The 17,498-nt window shown below is 57.0% G+C and overlaps 1 protein-coding gene across 2 annotated transcripts in view; it reads left to right on the forward strand.

The window, feature by feature from the left end:
* Positions 1 to 17,498, forward strand: part of BMP1 (bone morphogenetic protein 1) — a 38,725-nt gene that overhangs the window by 14,376 nt on the left and 6,851 nt on the right. Inside the window, exons 9-16 of one of the 2 annotated variants that reach the window (XM_054578959.1) lie at positions 7,391 to 7,493; positions 8,989 to 9,105; positions 9,330 to 9,475; positions 9,594 to 9,789; positions 10,766 to 10,891; positions 11,634 to 11,794; positions 12,137 to 12,317; positions 15,559 to 15,829. In XM_054578959.1, the coding sequence (XP_054434934.1) occupies positions 7,391 to 7,493; positions 8,989 to 9,105; positions 9,330 to 9,475; positions 9,594 to 9,789; positions 10,766 to 10,891; positions 11,634 to 11,794; positions 12,137 to 12,317; positions 15,559 to 15,644 (1,116 nt within the window). In that variant the 3' untranslated portion in view covers positions 15,645 to 15,829. Of the gene's footprint in view, positions 1 to 7,390; positions 7,494 to 8,988; positions 9,106 to 9,329; positions 9,476 to 9,593; positions 9,790 to 10,765; positions 10,892 to 11,633; positions 11,795 to 12,136; positions 12,318 to 15,558; positions 15,830 to 16,192; positions 16,319 to 17,498 lie in introns of those variants that run through there. The other variant, XM_054578958.1, reaches the window with a different exon arrangement.

The following is a 17,498-nucleotide window of genomic DNA, read 5'->3' on the forward strand; positions in this document are numbered from 1 at the left end:
ACCGCAGCCAGGAGTGGCTTCCCCTAGTAGCTGTGAACGAAGGCTCACTCGCAGATGACACGCACCGCGCGCCGGGCACTTGTCTAAGTGTGTCTGAGATGCGTTCCAGGCTTTTCACATGGACTCTGGGCCGCTCACCCACCCCGTCTTGTGTGTCCTTTGCATTTTTATTGCTCCCAAGAGTCGACTTTTAAGACTCTATTTCCCTTGGTACTGAATGTGCTACTGCAGCCTTGAGTAGCCTTGAGCTGGATCAGATTTTATGATTGGTCACCCTGTTCCTCCCAGTAGCGCTCAAGAGCATTTTGCACCAGAATTGCACCCTCCAGCAGGGAGCCATCATGCCGTGGGCTCATGTGATAAGCGCGCCTCTGGGTCTTCAGAGCCTGGTCTTGGATCAAACTGTTGACTAGGACATGGCTCAAAACAGATCTAAGATCTCCCTCGGAACCGACATTGACCCATTAATGAACAGATTTTGGGCAGAGTCACCCACCTATTGTGATACCACTTAATGGCACTACCGTCCAGCCACAGCTCACCACCCGCTTAAGGGGGATGTGAGCTTCTTCCATGAGCACACCTTTGTCGGCTTTGTATCCTTGTCACAGGAAGTGGTTAACAAATGCCTCCTAGGTAGATGGGTTGCATCACCAAATCAAGTCCACTGATCCGCTAATTAGTAAATCCTCGCTTTTTAAAAAAAGGAAGTGAAATCTGCGACATGCCTCGTTTCAACTGACCCCAAGCTGGCCCCTAGTAATCAAGTGTTTCTTCCCCAAATGGTCACAGGCCATCTGCTTAATTGAGGATTGACATTCAGGTCAGTGGTTTGCAATTCCCAGAATTCACTCCAAGCCTCTTCTCCCAGCACACGCGCACACACTGCGTGCGCACCCCTTCCAAAGCTGGGAGAGCTTTTGTTCCGAGTTCCCAAGGTTACAGACACTCATCGCATCTGCAAGCTATTTGCGTGTCCTCTGATGTCATTTTTGAGCCTAGACACAGGAGCTAACTTAAAGAGGTGCTCACCGACCTTTCCCCTGTGTTACTGAGCTTCCATTCCTTTTCCAGACGATGCTTATTTTACTTCTGTAATTTGAAGATTATTTCATCAACGACAGGCGTCTGCTGAGGGTCGAGTCATCCCGTCATCTCTCTCGGTTCATGTTCTGCCATCCTCCCTCAAAAGTGAACCCAGCCTTTCCTTGTTCTTCTTGTTCCGAATCTCACTTAAAAATTGCAGTCCTTTTTGCTGTTTTGTGCTGACTGTGCCCTGGCTTCCTCCATCCCTCTGCTGAGAGCCTTCACTGTTTTAGCCTTTGCAAATCTCACTGCAGACAATAACAGTATGAATAATGATGAATGATTATTGAGCATATGGTTGGCCAGGCATGTGTTAAGATCTTTATGTGTCATATCTTAATTTTTTTTAAGTCCTCACCCAAGGATGTGTTTATTGATTTTAGAGAAAGAGGAAGGGGAGGGCGGAGAGGGAGAGAGGGAGAGAAACATCAATGTGAGGGAAAAACATCGATCAGTTGCCTCTTGTGCACACCCTGACCAGGGATCGAACCCAAAACCTAGGCAGGTGCCCTGACCAGGGATCGAGCCCACAGCCTTTTGGTGTGTGGGATGATGCTCCAACCAACTGAGCCACCTGGCCAGCGCTATGTGTTAATATATGTTGATTAATGTAACAATATTATAGGCTGGACACTAATGATAGCCTCATTTTGCATATGAGAAAACAAACTGGGAAAAATCAGGTAACTTACCCAAGATCACATCGAACCTAAATTAGGACACAACAGGTTGTACTGGCAATACGATGTGTCCCATTTCAGCAAAACTGGGTGCACACTGGCGCCTGACACTGGGGGCGAGAAGGTTCATGAGAGAACCCGCAGCCCCAGGGAGCAGGGCAGGGGATGGAGCGTTGCTTCCTTTCCTGTTCAGGAGGTTTGCAGCGTTGGCGCAGGAACAGCACCTTGGCCAAGACCTGCTTCTTCCCCTGTTGTTCTGGGCTGGCGTGGGCTGGCCCTCATCTCTTGTGGGCACATGCCCTCGCCCCAGGAACCTCTCTTTGCCTCTGCCTGCTTCCTCCACAATTCCCAGGAAATCTTCGTCCTTTTTCAGAGGCCCGCCTGGAGGTCCAGGGAGAGATGTGAGCTATAGATAAAAATGCCAGGTTAATTAATGCATGATCCTAGCAGTGCAAAAAATAAAACCCACCCCCAGCCCTGGATGGAATTATAGAGTTGTAAGTGAACTGAAGATGAACTGTGGGGACAGGGCATTTAAAGAGCCTACAGAGGCTGCGGAGCCGGAAGACGGTGACGTCACGCAATAATAACGGATACTCTTTATTATTTAACAGTTATGTGGCAGGCATCTTACATGCGTGATCTCGGTATTCCTCGCAGTGCTTTCGTGATGCGGGTACGATGTCCCTACTGGATAGATGAGGGAGCTGAGGCACAAAGGGCGTGAGTAAATCTGCCCACGTTTACACAGCGGTCGTGGTGGAACCAGTGTTCCATTCTAGGGCTGCCTGACTCCAAAGTCTACGCTCTTTCAACAGTAAACCTTAAATAAACCCACCTGTGTTGGCTGATGGACTTTGACATCTCTTTGGCCACTGAGGTTGTTTTCCACTGGCTCCCTAGTTCTCAGCTTATTGCCAGAAATGTGAACTTATCCAATACAACTGTGCAAGCAAAGGGCCACTTCAGAAGATTTCTTTGAGGGCCCCCCAGTCTCTGCATTGCCTGTGATGAGCAGCTGTCCTGCGGAAGATTTACTGTGTTTCCCAAGCAACGGAGTCAGCCTGTGTGACCAGGAAGTGGTTTCCGAGGGAGGTCACGGTCATATGTTGCAGAGGAGCCAAGCAAGTAGAAACTGAAAATGCCTTTTGGATTTCCCAGAAACCACCTTGTTCCTGCCCTGCTTCCAGGTCCCCTGCCTAGTCTTCAGGGTCCACAGCAGATTCTACTCCCCTGTGACGCCTTCCCTGCCCTCCTCCCCTGTCCTCCAGGGGACAGAGAGGACCCTTCCCTCCTCACCAAGGCCTGGGCCAGGCCCCCATCTGCCCTTCCCAGGCACCGAAGGGCGTGAGGCACTGAGGATGGAGGGAAAGTTGACGTTTGGTTTTTGCATAGCTGTCCGGCCAAATTGATCGACAGGCCTGAGGAGGCCACGTGGAGTTGTGGTTAAGGGCGTCGGTTTAAGGGAAAGAGTGCCTGGGTGTCACTCCCAGGGTGGTCGTTACTGGAAGCTGCTTAACCTCTCTGTGCCTTCGTTTCCTGTTCGTAAAGTGAGCCTGGTTGTAGCCCCTCCCTAGTGGGTTGACATGAGGATTGGACAAGTCTGTGTACACAACGTGCTTAGAGCACTGCCTGGCACGTAGCGGGAGGTCAGTCAGCGGCAGCTGCTGTCCCCGTTCGCTGTCCTGCATCTGTGAAACGAGCAAGGCCCGGCCAGCTCCCCAGGGGCCCCGGGCGCCTCCCCTCACTTCCAGGGTCCTGGCCTGAGCGACTTCAGTTACCAGATTATCTCAAGGAAACTCACCTCCAGTTGTGAAATTACCATTTATGGAGTGGCATACACTGTTGTATGTAGGGGGGACATATATGTATGTTGTGTGTATGACACATGTCAGATCGTGTTGTAAACTTGACATAGATTAATCTAACTTACCGATGGCGATTACTTGTATTCCCCCTCAGTCCTATGAGATAGGTACTGTCACCATTACCGCCATACAGATAAGGAAATGGAGGCACAGAGGAGTTAAAGGACGAGCCAGGCTGAAGCCGGACTGTGGGTCCCCAAGGCTGATGTGTTCCCCAGCTCCTCCTTGAGCACCTCCAACAAACATGAGGATGACTTCCCGCACGTGGAGGGCACCGTGTCCCCATCCGTCCCCCAGCTCCCCAGCACAGTCATTAGGATCACCTGCATTTTTCAGACAAAGATGCTGAAGCTTACAGCATCCGAGCCAGGGGCCCAGAGTACTAGCCAGGAAGCGGTGGGGCTGGCCAGGTTTTCTTTGGCAGCGGGAGTGTCCCTGCCACTAGCACAGCTGTTTCCACATGACAAGTTGTTACAACGTTTAATTAGACACCTCCGGTCTCAATATAGCCCCGGCTGCACCTCCCTGTAGATGCCCCTAACCGCGGCACAGGTCCCTTCCTCCTGCGCCAGGCAGCCCCTGGTTCCTCCTGCCACGTAGGTCTTGGGTGGGCCCTTCAGGGTTCCACTCGCTGGGCGACGTGGTTTCTTCCCTGGACGGTCTGAACGGACCTGCCCTGGACGGAGCCAGGATTGTTTCCCAGGAGGAGGGGCAGTAGCTGCTGTTTGTAGCGCAGCTGCTGAGCAAAGTGATTGGCAGCCTGGAGAAGCCACACAGAGCAGGGGCCCAGGGTGTGGGCCTAGCGGCCGCAGGGCCCACACTCAGCCCTGTGCGTTTCTTCCGTCCAGCAGCTCTTTCAAAGCTACTTTTGTTGTTAGATATAAGCCAGCATGTGCTTGTTAGAATTTTGAACAATCTAGGAATAGGGTAAAAAGTGAATATTGTCCCCTTGATCCTCCTCCAAATCCCACTCCTCAGAGGTGACTAAGCATTGGTAACTCTCAGGATGCCCTTCTAGAACCTTCTGGGTACGTGAGTGTATGTGTGTGGTCTTCCATAACGTGCCCTTCGTTCAGCGGTAAGTCGTGGTCATCAGTCCCTGTCAGCACAGGCAGGTCTACCTCAGTTTCCATGGCTACTTAGTGCCACCAACTCAACATCCCTTAATTTAATAATTCAACAACCCCTGCAGCTCTCTAGTGATGGATGTTCATTTAACTTTTCCAAGTTTTCAAAAATGCTACCACAAGTATCTTGAAACTGGCATCTTTCTACACTGGGGCTAGTATATCTATAGAACACATTAAAAGCAAAATGCTGTTCAAGAAATATTTTTTAAGTAACTACTATGTGCTACGCCCCGAGGATTCCATAGTACATGAAAATTCCTCTGTGATGACATTGGCTCACTTTCTAAAAGATAGAATATTATGTAATGAGACGCTGGCTCCATAGCCGGAACAGATTTTTAACTTCAGTTTTTCAAAATGCCAGGACTTGTGTTTTCACAATAACACTCGACGATGATTAATAATTAATCAAGAATAACTTAGTACATGTCGCAGAACATGAACATGATCTCACTCGATTACATCTCAGAGTACCACAACTGATAAAAGCTTCCCAAACACAAACATACTGAAACTCACAGACCGAAGGAAAAGAAGGAAAGTGGCCTGTGAGTCCCAGCTAGCGAGGAGGGATGGGAGGACGTGGAGGTGGGAGGCAGTGGAAATGCCGTGGGCTTGGTGGACTGAAGGTCCTAGTGAACGGGAAGGTCTGTTGGCTCCACGTACAGAGGGAGTGAGCAAGGGAAGCTTGGGGCCTGTGGGCGGACAGTGGGATCCTTGATCTTGAGACTGTGGATGATGAGGTCCAGGAGGTCTTGGGCTGGAGAGGCCAGGAAATGGGGAGGATCATCTAGGTTAGCGATTGTCTGCCTTTTTCATCTCGTGGCACACATAAACTAATGACTAAAATCCCGCCCAGACCCGTGCGGCTTGGTTGGGCATCATCCTGCAAAGTGAAAGTTTGCTGGTTCAATTCCCAGCCAGAGCACGCGCCTAGGTTGTGGGTTTGGTCTGGGGACAGGGGCACGGTCCCCAGTTGGGACACATACAAGAGGCAGACTATTGATGTTTCTCCTATCGATGTTTCGCTCTCTTTCTCCCTTCCTTTCCCTCAATCTAATAAATAAATATTTAAAAAAATTAAAATTAAAATTCTCTGACACACCAAAAATACATTTTTTGCTGGTCTGACAGAAAAAAATAGGTACAATTTTTATTCATTCACAACAGATGTCTATTGTTGTGTTGGCTGTTGTCATTTTTTTGCTTGACAATCAAAGGGAAAAGAGGTCAGTGCCCCTGACTAAATATTCAGGTATTGCATGTTTGAAAAATTCTTGTGGCGCACCCACTGAAAATCGCTGATCTAGGTGGGTAATGAAATCACCGAGCGTTCTCACGGGTCAGTGTTGGAAGGGACTGGGAGCCAGAAGCTCCTCTGGACCGGCCGCAGGTCGCAGGTCGCTCATTGGCATGGGCTGCAGGCAGCAATGGCCAGCGCCTGCGTTGGGATCTTTTCCATTCCCGCCTCTTCGTTGTGTCTCCCTGTGACTCTGCAGTGATCCAGAGGGGAGACAGACCTTCTGGTCCCCTTCTCCTCCAACAGGGCGCCCAGCTGGTGAGCTCCTGGGGCCATCGCGTGCCCATGCATACACCTTGCCAGCCACGGTGACTTGTTCTCTGGAGGCTCTGCTTGTTGGACAGAGAATGTACAACAGGTTTTGGGGCTCAGTCTGGAAACTACTAAGGGAGCAGCTTCCCTCCAGAAATGGGTACTTCTCTGCCTATCAATGTGCCCACCTGCTGGGACAGTTGGTACTTAGCAGGGAGTCAGACGTTCCTCCAGGATTAGGTGAACGTTTGATGCATTCAGAGGCTAAAATGAACTCCTTAGTGGATGGTGCCTCAGGCAGTGCCTGCCCTGCGAGGAGCGAGGAGCGTGTTGAGTGAGATGTTCCTCCTCACTTTACACACGAGGCAGCGGGGCTTCAAGGAAGCTGGGTGATTGACCTGAGGACTCGCAGCAGGAAATGCAGAGGGGGATTCAAACCCAGGTCCGCGTGACTGGAGCCTGAGCTTTTCCACTCTGTGATCTTTCCATGCATGTGTTTTATCCCTCTAAGCTCTAGGCTCCTTGACGGGGGTGTACCTTAAACTCATTCACGAGAAGGAAGCAGATCTGGAAGGATTTTCTTGTACTCTTGGCATGGCCCCTGCCCAGAGTCAGTGTTGAATAAACGTCATGATGGAGGCTCTGCCTCTTCCCTCCAGACTCTTCATTCCCATTTCAGACTCCCAGGCCCACATGCCACCTGGGCCCCTCTCACCCAGCTTCCCTGTAAGGCACCATGATTTCTCTGATTCAAGTTGAGCACAAAGAGAGCTGGGTGTGACCCGAAGCAATGGCTCCTCACTAAGGGAATCGGTGCAGGGAGCCAGCTGGTCTCGTGCGCACATTCCCAAGGCCATGCGTTTCCAGTGAGGACTGGCTGGGGAGGCTGGAAGCAGGCCGACCGAAGCAGACGGACAGCTGGGGAGGAGCGACAATGCTGTGCCAGAAACTCCTTTTTGAAACCCTGAACTATTTATTACCCACAGCAAACCGCCTCACCAAAGTGGGGCATCGGTCGTGGGGCTGCGAGGTGTGGGCAGCAGCATCACCCTTCCCCTCCTGCCTTCTCCCCAGATCATTCTCAACTTCACGGCCATGGACCTGTACCGCAGCCGCCTGTGCTGGTACGACTACGTGGAGGTCCGAGACGGCTTCTGGAGGAAGGCGCCTCTCCGAGGTAAGGCACGAGCCTGTCCCTGCCTCCTCTGCAGCTGGTTCCTTCTCAGAACGACTTCATCCTCCCCCGGGACCCAACGCTTGGCCAAGGGCGACACCCTGCCATGGAAGCCATGCCTGCTGGTTGCGTCACTAACTAGCTGTGTGACTTTGGGCAGGTCCCTCTAAGGGTCTGGACCTCAGGGTCCTGGCTACAGGCTCGCGGCCTCCCTCCTGGTGGCTGCCCCGCGGATCGGTCCGGGTGGGGGTGTCATCTGAGTCGGCAGAAATGGACAAGTTATTGTGCACATCCCGCAGTTCCAGGCACTCTTCCTTATCCGGGCCATTTCAGAGGCTTCCTTTCCTCCTCTGCAAGGTCCAGCCTGAGGGCGCTTACAGTGCCGCCTGGGACACCATGAGGGCACAGTGGCCCAAACTCTTTACCCAAGGTGCTATTTTCCTTGGGGAAGGGGGCGGTGAGTAAATAGGGAATGAGTGGGTTAGACCTGCAGGACAGAAGGCGCTTTAACAGATGCAGAGTTAGGCCCAAGACGGGTGTTCTAAAAGCATATTGGCACCAGGCCTAAGAGCTGGGTGCTGTGCGCATCCTCCTCCTTCAGTGTAGACAGGATCCCAAGTAGCTTGGAACTGTCCTTTGGCATCAGGACCTTTGACCCACAGCCCGCGCCTGTAGCAGGCTGACAGACCACTGCTAATCACGTTCCCTCCGGTGTCTGGCGTGCGAGATTTCTTACTAGTTACCTAAAGCAGCTGGTATTACAACACTTCCTCTGCAGACATGTGAGCGTTTCCAAGACTGCAGTTTATTTTCGTAGCTTACATTCCTAGGTCAGCCCCCTCTGTCCTTTGCTGAAAGTTGGGAAACACCCATCTTATTAGGAACACACAAAGCTTCCCGGGTGGATCCGTGACGACAAAGAATTCCACAGATGGCTGGCCTCAGCCGCTTGTGTGGATTCTTGTCGGGTTTTATTTCAAAGGGGACATTTTTCTAAACCAGCCTCTGGATTCTGCGATTTATCTGGGGTCCTGTGGCGTCCCAGAGGCTGTGGCATTCCCTGCATTTGATCAAATGACCCATTTTGCAATGTACAAGGAGAACTGTGTTGGCTCCTGGTTATTGTTTACATGGAGATCAAATAAGAAAAGATAAGTAACAATGGTAACATGCTCTTTAAAAAAAGTAAATAAAACACATGTACAGTTGGTTATTGGGAGGTGTCATCTCTCCTCCTAGAAACAGACTCATATCCTACCCTTCAAGGGTGCACAGTCCTCTAGAAGGGGTCTTTTGCTGGCTCTTCAGGGCCAAGTTGGACCTTGGACCAGGCAGGCCCACGGGAGGGTAGGTGGTCTTGGGACCGTGTGGCGAGTGCAGACCAGGACCTGAGCCCCTGAGTCCCCAGAGAGGTGGTACAGGCTTCCTGGACGGACAGCTGGTGTGAGAAGGAGAGGGGCTCACTTCGGGCCTCGCTGTCCCCTGTCCACCCCCGCAGGCCGCTTCTGCGGGGGCAAACTCCCCGAGCCCATCGTCTCCACCGACAGCCGCCTCTGGGTGGAGTTCCGCAGCAGCAGCAACTGGGTTGGGAAGGGCTTCTTTGCGGTCTATGAAGGTACTGAGGGTGAAACGGTGGCGGGGGGACGGACCCGGGGTCCCTGGCATCCTTGAACCCCTCCCTCCTGGCACCAGAAGAGATATCCGTGGGATTGGGAAGGGGGACACTGGGAAGCTGAGGGGACATGAGATGGGCAGGAGGAGGGGGACAGGGACTCTGGAGCAAAACAGAGCATCTTCACCGACCTCCCCTTTTTCCCACCGTACACTCTGTCCCCAAAGCCATCTGCGGGGGAGATGTGAAAAAGGACAATGGCCACATCCAGTCGCCCAATTACCCAGATGATTACCGGCCCAGCAAAGTCTGCATCTGGCGGATCCAGGTGTCCGAGGGCTTCCACGTGGGCCTCACCTTCCAGTCCTTCGAGGTAGGTCAGATCCTTTCATGCTCAGTTGCCTCCAGGACAGCCCACCTCTCCCGGGGCTTCCGGGGGCCGCGCCCTGGCACCCAGAGCTCCTCCCACTCAGTGAGCCCCCGACCCCCAGATTGAGCGCCACGACAGCTGTGCCTACGACTACCTGGAGGTGCGCGACGGGCACAGCGAAAGCAGCACCCTCATTGGGCGCTACTGTGGCTACGAGAAGCCTGATGACATCAAGAGCACCTCCAGCCGCCTCTGGCTCAAGTTCGTCTCTGACGGATCCATTAACAAAGCTGGTTTCGCTGTCAACTTCTTCAAAGGTGCCTCCCTCCCCAGGCCCCCGCCCCTCCCACCCATCCGCTCCATAACTTCTTTTAATTTTCTCTATCTTGTTTTATTTGATAAGGACCCTTAGCGTGCAAATGACCCTCTGAACATACTTTCAAGTGCACAATACGGGGTTGCTAACCGCAGGCGCCATTGTTGATGGGCCTTTAGCCTGTTTCCAATCTTGGTGGCTGCAACCGGGGCTGTGCCGACTTCGTTCCCTCGTCATTCACGCATTCAGCACAGGCTGTGGGAACACATAGACCCTAGCGCCCCGCCCTTGTCTTTGTGGCCTAACTGGGGAGAAAAGGTCAATCCCACTGAAAAACTGCATACCTCATTGAATAAATGACAGACTTGACCAACTGAAGTAAAAGTAGCTGACACATAGTCAGTGTGTGGCCACGAATGGAGATGACAATGCAGGTGGCGCCTTAACATCAGAAGCCTGTGCAGAAGTGCCCATGAGGCCGGGAGTCAGGAGGGAGCTGGTGGGGGGGGGGAAGCAGGGCGGCGGGGGTGGGGGGGTGTATGGGTGTGATGTTGGGCAGGGAGTTCTGCCTGAATCCGACTTCCTCGCCTCTGGAGCGGGGGTAGGAACAGCCCCTCCACCACTGGCTTCCTGTGGGGATGAAAGAGCCGTTGAGAAACAGCGTAGGAGAGGCCCCCGCAAAGGGCGTGGCCAGAACAAAGGCTCTGCGAGCTGCCCCTGCCCCGTCGTTCAGGTCACGGCCTGCGCCTTCGGGGCTCTCACGCAGAGGATCCCCTGGGGACTGAGTGGGCCCTGAGCACCATGGGCGGGGCCAGGAGGCCACGGCCTCAGAATGAGCGGCCCACAGCTGACTGCCCACTGTAGAGTGGGGCTGTCACGGGATGCCCCGGGGACCCTGGACTTGCTCTCAAGCAGAAGTAGGAGGGGGTCCCCGGCCCTGCCCAGGAGCCCCTGACACGCGCCCTTCCTCCCGGCAGAGGTGGACGAGTGCTCCCGGCCCAACCGCGGGGGCTGCGAGCAGCGGTGCCTCAACACCCTGGGCAGCTACAAGTGCAGCTGCGACCCCGGGTACGAGCTGGCCCCCGACAAGCGCCACTGTGAGGGTGAGGACCCCCAGGCTGCCCACGACTGCACTCCCTCCCCATCCCCCACCCTCCAGCCAAGGCTCTGCTGCCCTTGGACAGACCCCTTCCCGGAACAGCCAGGACTCCCTAGGGCTTTCTTCACCACCCGGAGGAGGAGCGCGTTTCCTAACGTCATCTGCTGGGGCCACATGTGGTTACCAGGGTTGATGTGTTGTGCTCTGGATTTGGATTTTTTTGTTTTTTTCATTTTGTTCTGTTTTTCTGAATGCTTATCTTGACCTGTGGATTGATTTCATCATCCACCAGAAGGTCCCAATCCACAATTTGGGAACCACTGATCTTGTACAGGCACTGAGTGTCAGTCTCTCCCTGTAAATGTCCCCGAGAGGCCGGTGACAGCACGCTGTGGCGCACTGACTCCAGCTCAGCCTGATGTTACTGGACGGCTTCTCTCAACTCAACCTCTGAGCAGCCCGACCCCCTGGCCGGTTCCTCCTGGTCCCCGCTGCCCGCCAACACCCCTCCTCGAGCCCCCCAGCAGATGCCCTGGCCCACACGAAATGGAACTGGCCACACACACGCACCTCCACTCGGCCTACTCTGACGGCACCCCCACCTCACCCCACGCCTCCTTCCCTCTGTCCCGGGGAGGCTAGACCCACACCCCCATCGCCTCCCCAATTCGCCCCAGCCTGCGCCTCGTGCCCTCCCCAAGAGCAGGGACTCCTGGAGGGTGATGCCGTCTCCCTTGTGTCCTCAGCCGCCTGTGGTGGATTCCTCACCAAGCTCAACGGCTCCATCACCAGCCCGGGCTGGCCCAAGGAGTACCCGCCTAACAAAAACTGCATCTGGCAGTTGGTGGCCCCTACCCAGTACCGCATCTCCCTGCAGTTCGACTTCTTCGAGACGGAGGGCAACGATGTAAGTGCTGCCTGGGGCTGAGGAGGTGCAGGGCGGTCTGCGGCCTGGAGCCCAGCTCGATGCCTGCTTCCTCTCCTCTGAAAGAAACGTACTCCAAAAGGGTAGAGGAGGGCCTTGAAGATGCGGGAGCCCATGGCTTGTGGTGTCCCAGAGCTTGTGGGGTGGCAGGGCCGGGTCCCATGTGGGGAGTGCAGGAGATCCACCTGATGCCGGCCGGGCGGCACCGTGTTGAGTTGTTAGATTTGGTGAAGCAGGGAGCTGCAGGCGACAGGACCATCCCAGGCAGGGGTGGTCAGCAGAGGCTTCCTGGAGGAGGGGGCCTGTAGCTGCGCTGCCCTGCAGGTGTGCAAGTACGACTTCGTGGAGGTGCGCAGCGGACTCACGGCCGACTCCAAGCTGCATGGCAAGTTCTGTGGCTCCGAGAAGCCCGAGGTCATCACCTCCCAGTACAACAACATGCGCGTGGAGTTCAAGTCTGACAACACAGTCTCCAAAAAGGGCTTCAAGGCCCACTTCTTCTCAGGTAACCTGGACTCCCCAACTCCGAGCAGCTCTCCCGCTCTCCTGCTTCCTGCCGATGCACCCTGCACTCCCCAGCACCCCATGCCCGCAGCGGGGTCTGTCCGTTGCCCCCGCCCAGGCCTGCCCCTCCTCCCTGAACCCCGATGTTCCTGAGCCCTGCGGGCTCTGTGGCGGCAGGCCTGAGGCCAGGCAGCACGTAGGTAGGACACAGACATGCAGAAATGAAGGGAGAGGTGGTCCAGGAGTCAGAGTCAGCAGGCCCCGGGGACAGGCAGGAAGACACAAGGTGCGTGCAGAGAGCAGGAGGGCACTCTCGTTGGACTCTTGGGGCAGGTCCCCTGGCTGTAGCCGGAAGGCCCGTCAGACCCTGCAGGCTCCAGGCGGGTCGTGGCTGGGGTGGGCCCTCCCTTCCTCCCTTCCTCCCTTCCTCCCTTCCTCCCTTCCTCCCTTCCTCCCTTCCTCCCTTCCTCCCTCCCTCCCTCCCTCCCTCCCTCCCTCCCTTCCTCCCTTCCTCCCTTCCTCCCTCCCTCCTTCCCTCCCTCACACACCAGAGCCTTTCTGCTCCACTTCAGCCTGCAGGTGGGGGACTTGGGTTCAGCCAGCATTTATTTTCTCTTATTTAGTAATTATTCACTTAAGAGTTATTTATATTATTATGTTTACTTATTTATGGTTACTTACGTATTCTTTAGTCAGTTAGTTGATTGACAGCTGTCTTGGGGTCCCCCGATGGCCCTCTCTTCAGGTGGCCTAAGGGGTAGTCAGCAGCCCCTGCCGGGCCTCTCAGAGCTTGACTTCCGGGGGTCCCAAGAGACCTCACCCCTGCTTTGTTAACCCCTCTGCCCTTGACCCCGGGGCCAGGCCAGGAGGCGGCGGTGGTCCTCCTGAGGCAGGAGGACCCGGGACTCAGGCAGTGCGGGGCAGCAGCTCCACGGAACCGGGGGCGGGGCGGGGCGGGCCTTGAGGGGGCAGCCCCGGGAGCGTCCTCTCCAGCACGCCTGGTGGCGGGGCATGGGCGGCAGGAAGCGGGAAGCCCACGGCCTGTCCACGCTGCCCTCCTTCTCCCCTCCTTTGCCCAGGGTCCTGCGTCCTCCAGCCCCTCTGGCCGCCCTGCACCCCTGCCTGCCCCGCCTGGATGCCATGCGCTGTCCCGAGCACGGGTCCCCTGCTTGGCACTGCCGGCCGCCTTGCTTTGCTTAAAGTGCCCACAGACCCTGGCCCTTGCTTGCTGAGACCCTCCCCTCGCAGTGCGCCCCCTTTCTTCCCCGCACCCACCTGGAACTCTTACGAGGTGCTCACCAGAGGTCTGAGGGGACGTGACGCCCACTCAGGGGTGGGCTTGGCCCTGGGAAACCATTACCTGCTTACTCTCGTCTCTTCCTGCCCTTCTGTTGCTCCAGTCCCGGAGGGGGAAGGGGACCACTTCTGTCAGGCCTAGCGCCCAGGGCTGCCCCCCATGGTTACTGCCCCGCCCTGGCATGGCACCGTGCCACCCCATCTCAGCCCTGCACAGAGACACGCATACACACGCGCGCACCTGCGTGCACACACACACCTGCACTGCCCACTGCACAAGAAACCTGCAGAGGACCCTCAGCAGTGGCCCTCAAGGCTCAGCCCTCAGGGCGTGGGGCATCTGACCCTGGCCCCCCAGGAGGGGGCCCTTTGGACTTTTGGGACACCGAGTGAGGAAGCTCTAAGCCAAGGAGGAGAAGAAAGAGCCTGAAGAACTTCAGTCTGATCTCAGCCACCTTCCGGGGCATTTGGCACTGGAGGGTGAGTGCCATCTCCCATCTGAGCCCCTGTTCCCTGCCCCCCGCTCCTACCCCTCCTGCAACCTGCCCCAGGCTCCGAGGGGAGGCGCACACCGATCGTGCCAGGGCCCCACCCCGGGCGCTGGAGCAGGCCTTCCTCAGGAGCCACTTTTCTCTCCTTCATTCATTCATTCATTCATTCAGCCATTCACTTTCTCGCTCATTCACTGGGCAGGTGTTTTTTATCCCTACTCTGCACCAGGCTCTATACTGGGTATTTGGGGTGCAAATACAAGAAAGGCGCGGTCCAGACATTGCAGGGAGATGTTCGCGCAGCGTATGAGCTCCAAGTATAGTCGCCGGCGAGTTCCTCAGGGACACCCCAGGATGGTCACAGGGCGCCCATCACCCCCACTTCCCTGCAGGACTCATGCACAGACCACTCCCACAGGCCCTCCGTCAGGGGCCGTGTCCTGTTCTAACTGAGAAGGAGCCCTGCAAAGGGACTTGGGGACTCCCCCTGTTGGCCTTGGGTTCCCGCAGGCCCCAGGGGGTCTGGCGCCCCTGAGAAGGGGTCGGAGAAGCAGGCCCTTCTGGGAGCCAGTGCTCCAGCCCTCGGCCCCTCTCCTGTTGGGTGCAGGGCTCCCCTCGGCACACACCCTGCCTGGCCATTTGAATGCCAGGAGGCGTCTTTCTACCTCGCGGTTCCTCTCTGGAATGGTGGATGCCCATTTGATCCACACACCTTCCCAAGTGTCAGCCCCCGTGCCAGGCCCAGGGTCCCCAGAGCGGCCACCGACAGTGAGAATGCGTGGGTGTGGCATATACCTGCCTCTGTGGCTGCGGGTCCGTCTCAGTGCACACGCTTGTGTTTGCGGGAGAGCGCGTGTGCAGGCCCGCCCGGGCGCGAGCAGCTTGTAGGTGTGGGCGTGCTCTGTGTGCACATGCACGCAGGCGGGTGGAGGGCCGATAATGTGTGTGTCGGGGGGTGTATCCTGTGCGTGTGTAGGTGCGAGCCTGTGGGTCACTGTGCTGCCACGTCGGGGCGACAGCATACCCGTGAGGGGGTCCTACGTGTGTGGGTGTGTTGGTGTGAGTGTGTGTCTAACACACTGTAGCTGCAGCAGCCAGAATGAGCGAGCAGAGCTCTGCCGGGGCCTGCCCTCTCCGTGGACCGCGCCCGCTGCCGGAGACTGTGTCTCTGCCCAGTGCGCGGGCTGCGCGCCCACTCTGCAGGCCTCCTCCCTGCCATGGGCTCTCTCCCCACCCACCCTCCCATCCTGTCGCTGCGCTCCCCCCCACCCGCTGCCCCTCCATGACCTGGCTGCGCGGACATGGCCGCCCTGCATGCGTGTGCCCGCTGCCTCCCCACCCTGCCCCCGGGATCGGCCTCGAGGCCTGGGTCTGGTTTTCACTGCTCTCCCTCTCTGGCCCCTGCCCTCCGTCCCTTCCCCTTGGTCCCTTTTCTCCTTCTCTGTCTCATTCCAGAAAAGAGGCCGGCCCTGCAGCCCCCTCGGGGACGACCCCAGCAGCTCAAATTCCGAGTACAGAAAAGAAACCGGACCCCCCAGTGAGGCCTGCCAGGCCTCCCGGACCCTTTGTTACTCAGGAACCTCACCTCGGACAGAATGGGATGGGGGCTCCCGTGCTGCCCACCCCGCCTCCGCTCTGCCACTCCGGCCTGCCTCCCTCCGGCCGGACAGAACTGGTGCTCCCCTCCTGGCCCTTGTCCCCTCACGTGGACAGGGCGCCTTCCCCACCCTGCCCCTCCCACTTTGATGGTGTCTGTGACATTCTCTGTTGTGAAGTAAAAGAGGGACCCCTGCGTCCTGCTCCTTCTCTTGCAGTCTGCTTGTCCATGTGTCTGTTTTTCCACTTGTCCGTCTGTCCAGTAAGCAGGTAATGGTAGGGGGTTCCCATGCTGGGCAGATCCAGACCCGGCCCTCCCTCCACCCCACCTCTGCTCGCCCCCCACCGCCGGGCCGCAGCGGCGCCTGGGCCTCACTCCCCACCCAGCTCCCGGGGGGAGGAAGCCCTGCCAGGCCTCCCACTTCTCCTGGGGTACCTGCCCGGACTCCGCCCCGCACAGACCCGGGGTCCGCCCTTGTGTGCTCCCCTGCAGACAAGGACGAGTGCTCCAAGGACAATGGCGGCTGCCAGCAGGACTGCGTCAACACCTTCGGCAGCTACGAGTGCCAGTGTCGCAGCGGCTTCGTCCTCCACGACAACAAGCACGACTGCAAGGAAGGTAAGCAAGGCCAGTGCCACCCGGCGCTGGGTGCCGCCTGCCGCCCCGACACGTGGGCCCGAGAGGCCAGCGGCTGGCTGGGGCCTGAGGGCAGGGCTGCCAACCCTGCCGGCCTCGGAGTTGGACCCGAGGAGCTGAGTGACCGTTGCGGTCCCCTCGTTTCACGTTGCGCCTGATGCACCGACCTGTCCAGCCCCAGCAACATCCAAGTCACAGGCATGTCCGGCCCCCTTGTGTGGTCAGGACAGGAGCTCACAGCTGCCCCCAGGCTCCGTTTTAGGCCGTTCTTGGGGTTAGCGCCTCTTCAAACCGCGTCCGAGCCCTTCTTTTGGGAACGGCCTCCCTCTGGCAGAGAGGAGAGATGGGACAGCAGCTAAGAGCACAGGCTGGAAGCAGGCTGCCTGGCCCAGCCCTGCCCCTTAGCCAGCCGTGTGCCCGTGCGGACGGGCTCTGTGCCTCGGTTTGCCCCTCTGTGACGTGTAGATGGTGACAGCACCCACCTTGTAAGGGTTTGGGGCTGTGAAGGGCTCCGAGCAGTGCCTGGCTCGTCGCAAACACAGTCACATCACTGTTACTGGTCGCACCGCTGGCCCCAGGGACCACAGGCCGCTGCCCGCCTCCCGCCCGCCCCCTTCCCCTGCCCACTAAGCCCTGCAACTGTTTGAGATCCGCACTCATGCCACCCTTGATGCCGTCTGATGCCCCTTTGGACACTATGCTCCACCGGCCTGTCCCAGGTGGCAACTCCACTGTGGCGCCTGCCTGCTGGCTCGGCCTAACCCCCCAGCACCATGCGGACTCGCCTCTGCCACTGCGTGTCAGTGTGACTTTGCATGAGTCACTTCACCTCTCCGAGCCTCAGCTTCCTCACCCATGAGGTGATCAAAAAAATGGCCCCTACCCTGCAAGGTATTGAGCGCCAGAAATCTTGCTTTGAGCACTTAGCACGGCGGCTGGCAAACGCCTCTTCTCGCCGTTACGAGGGGGACAGCCAGGGCATGAACAAGCTCCGGCCAGATAAACAGAAGGGAAGCACTCGACAGTGACCCCCCAGGCACGCCAGGACTTCTGACCCTATCCCTGCGGGCTCCCCAGACATGGCGCTCCTGACTCACGGGGCCCCCACATCTTTTAGCTAGATGGCACCTAGTTCTGACATTGTCTAAACTGCAGTTTTATC

Source organism: Pteronotus mesoamericanus, unplaced genomic scaffold (genome assembly GCF_021234165.1).
Source record: "Pteronotus mesoamericanus isolate MK-2021 breed Mesoamerican mustached bat unplaced genomic scaffold, CSHL_Meso_final contig_502, whole genome shotgun sequence".
NCBI lineage: Eukaryota > Metazoa > Chordata > Mammalia > Chiroptera > Mormoopidae > Pteronotus > Pteronotus mesoamericanus.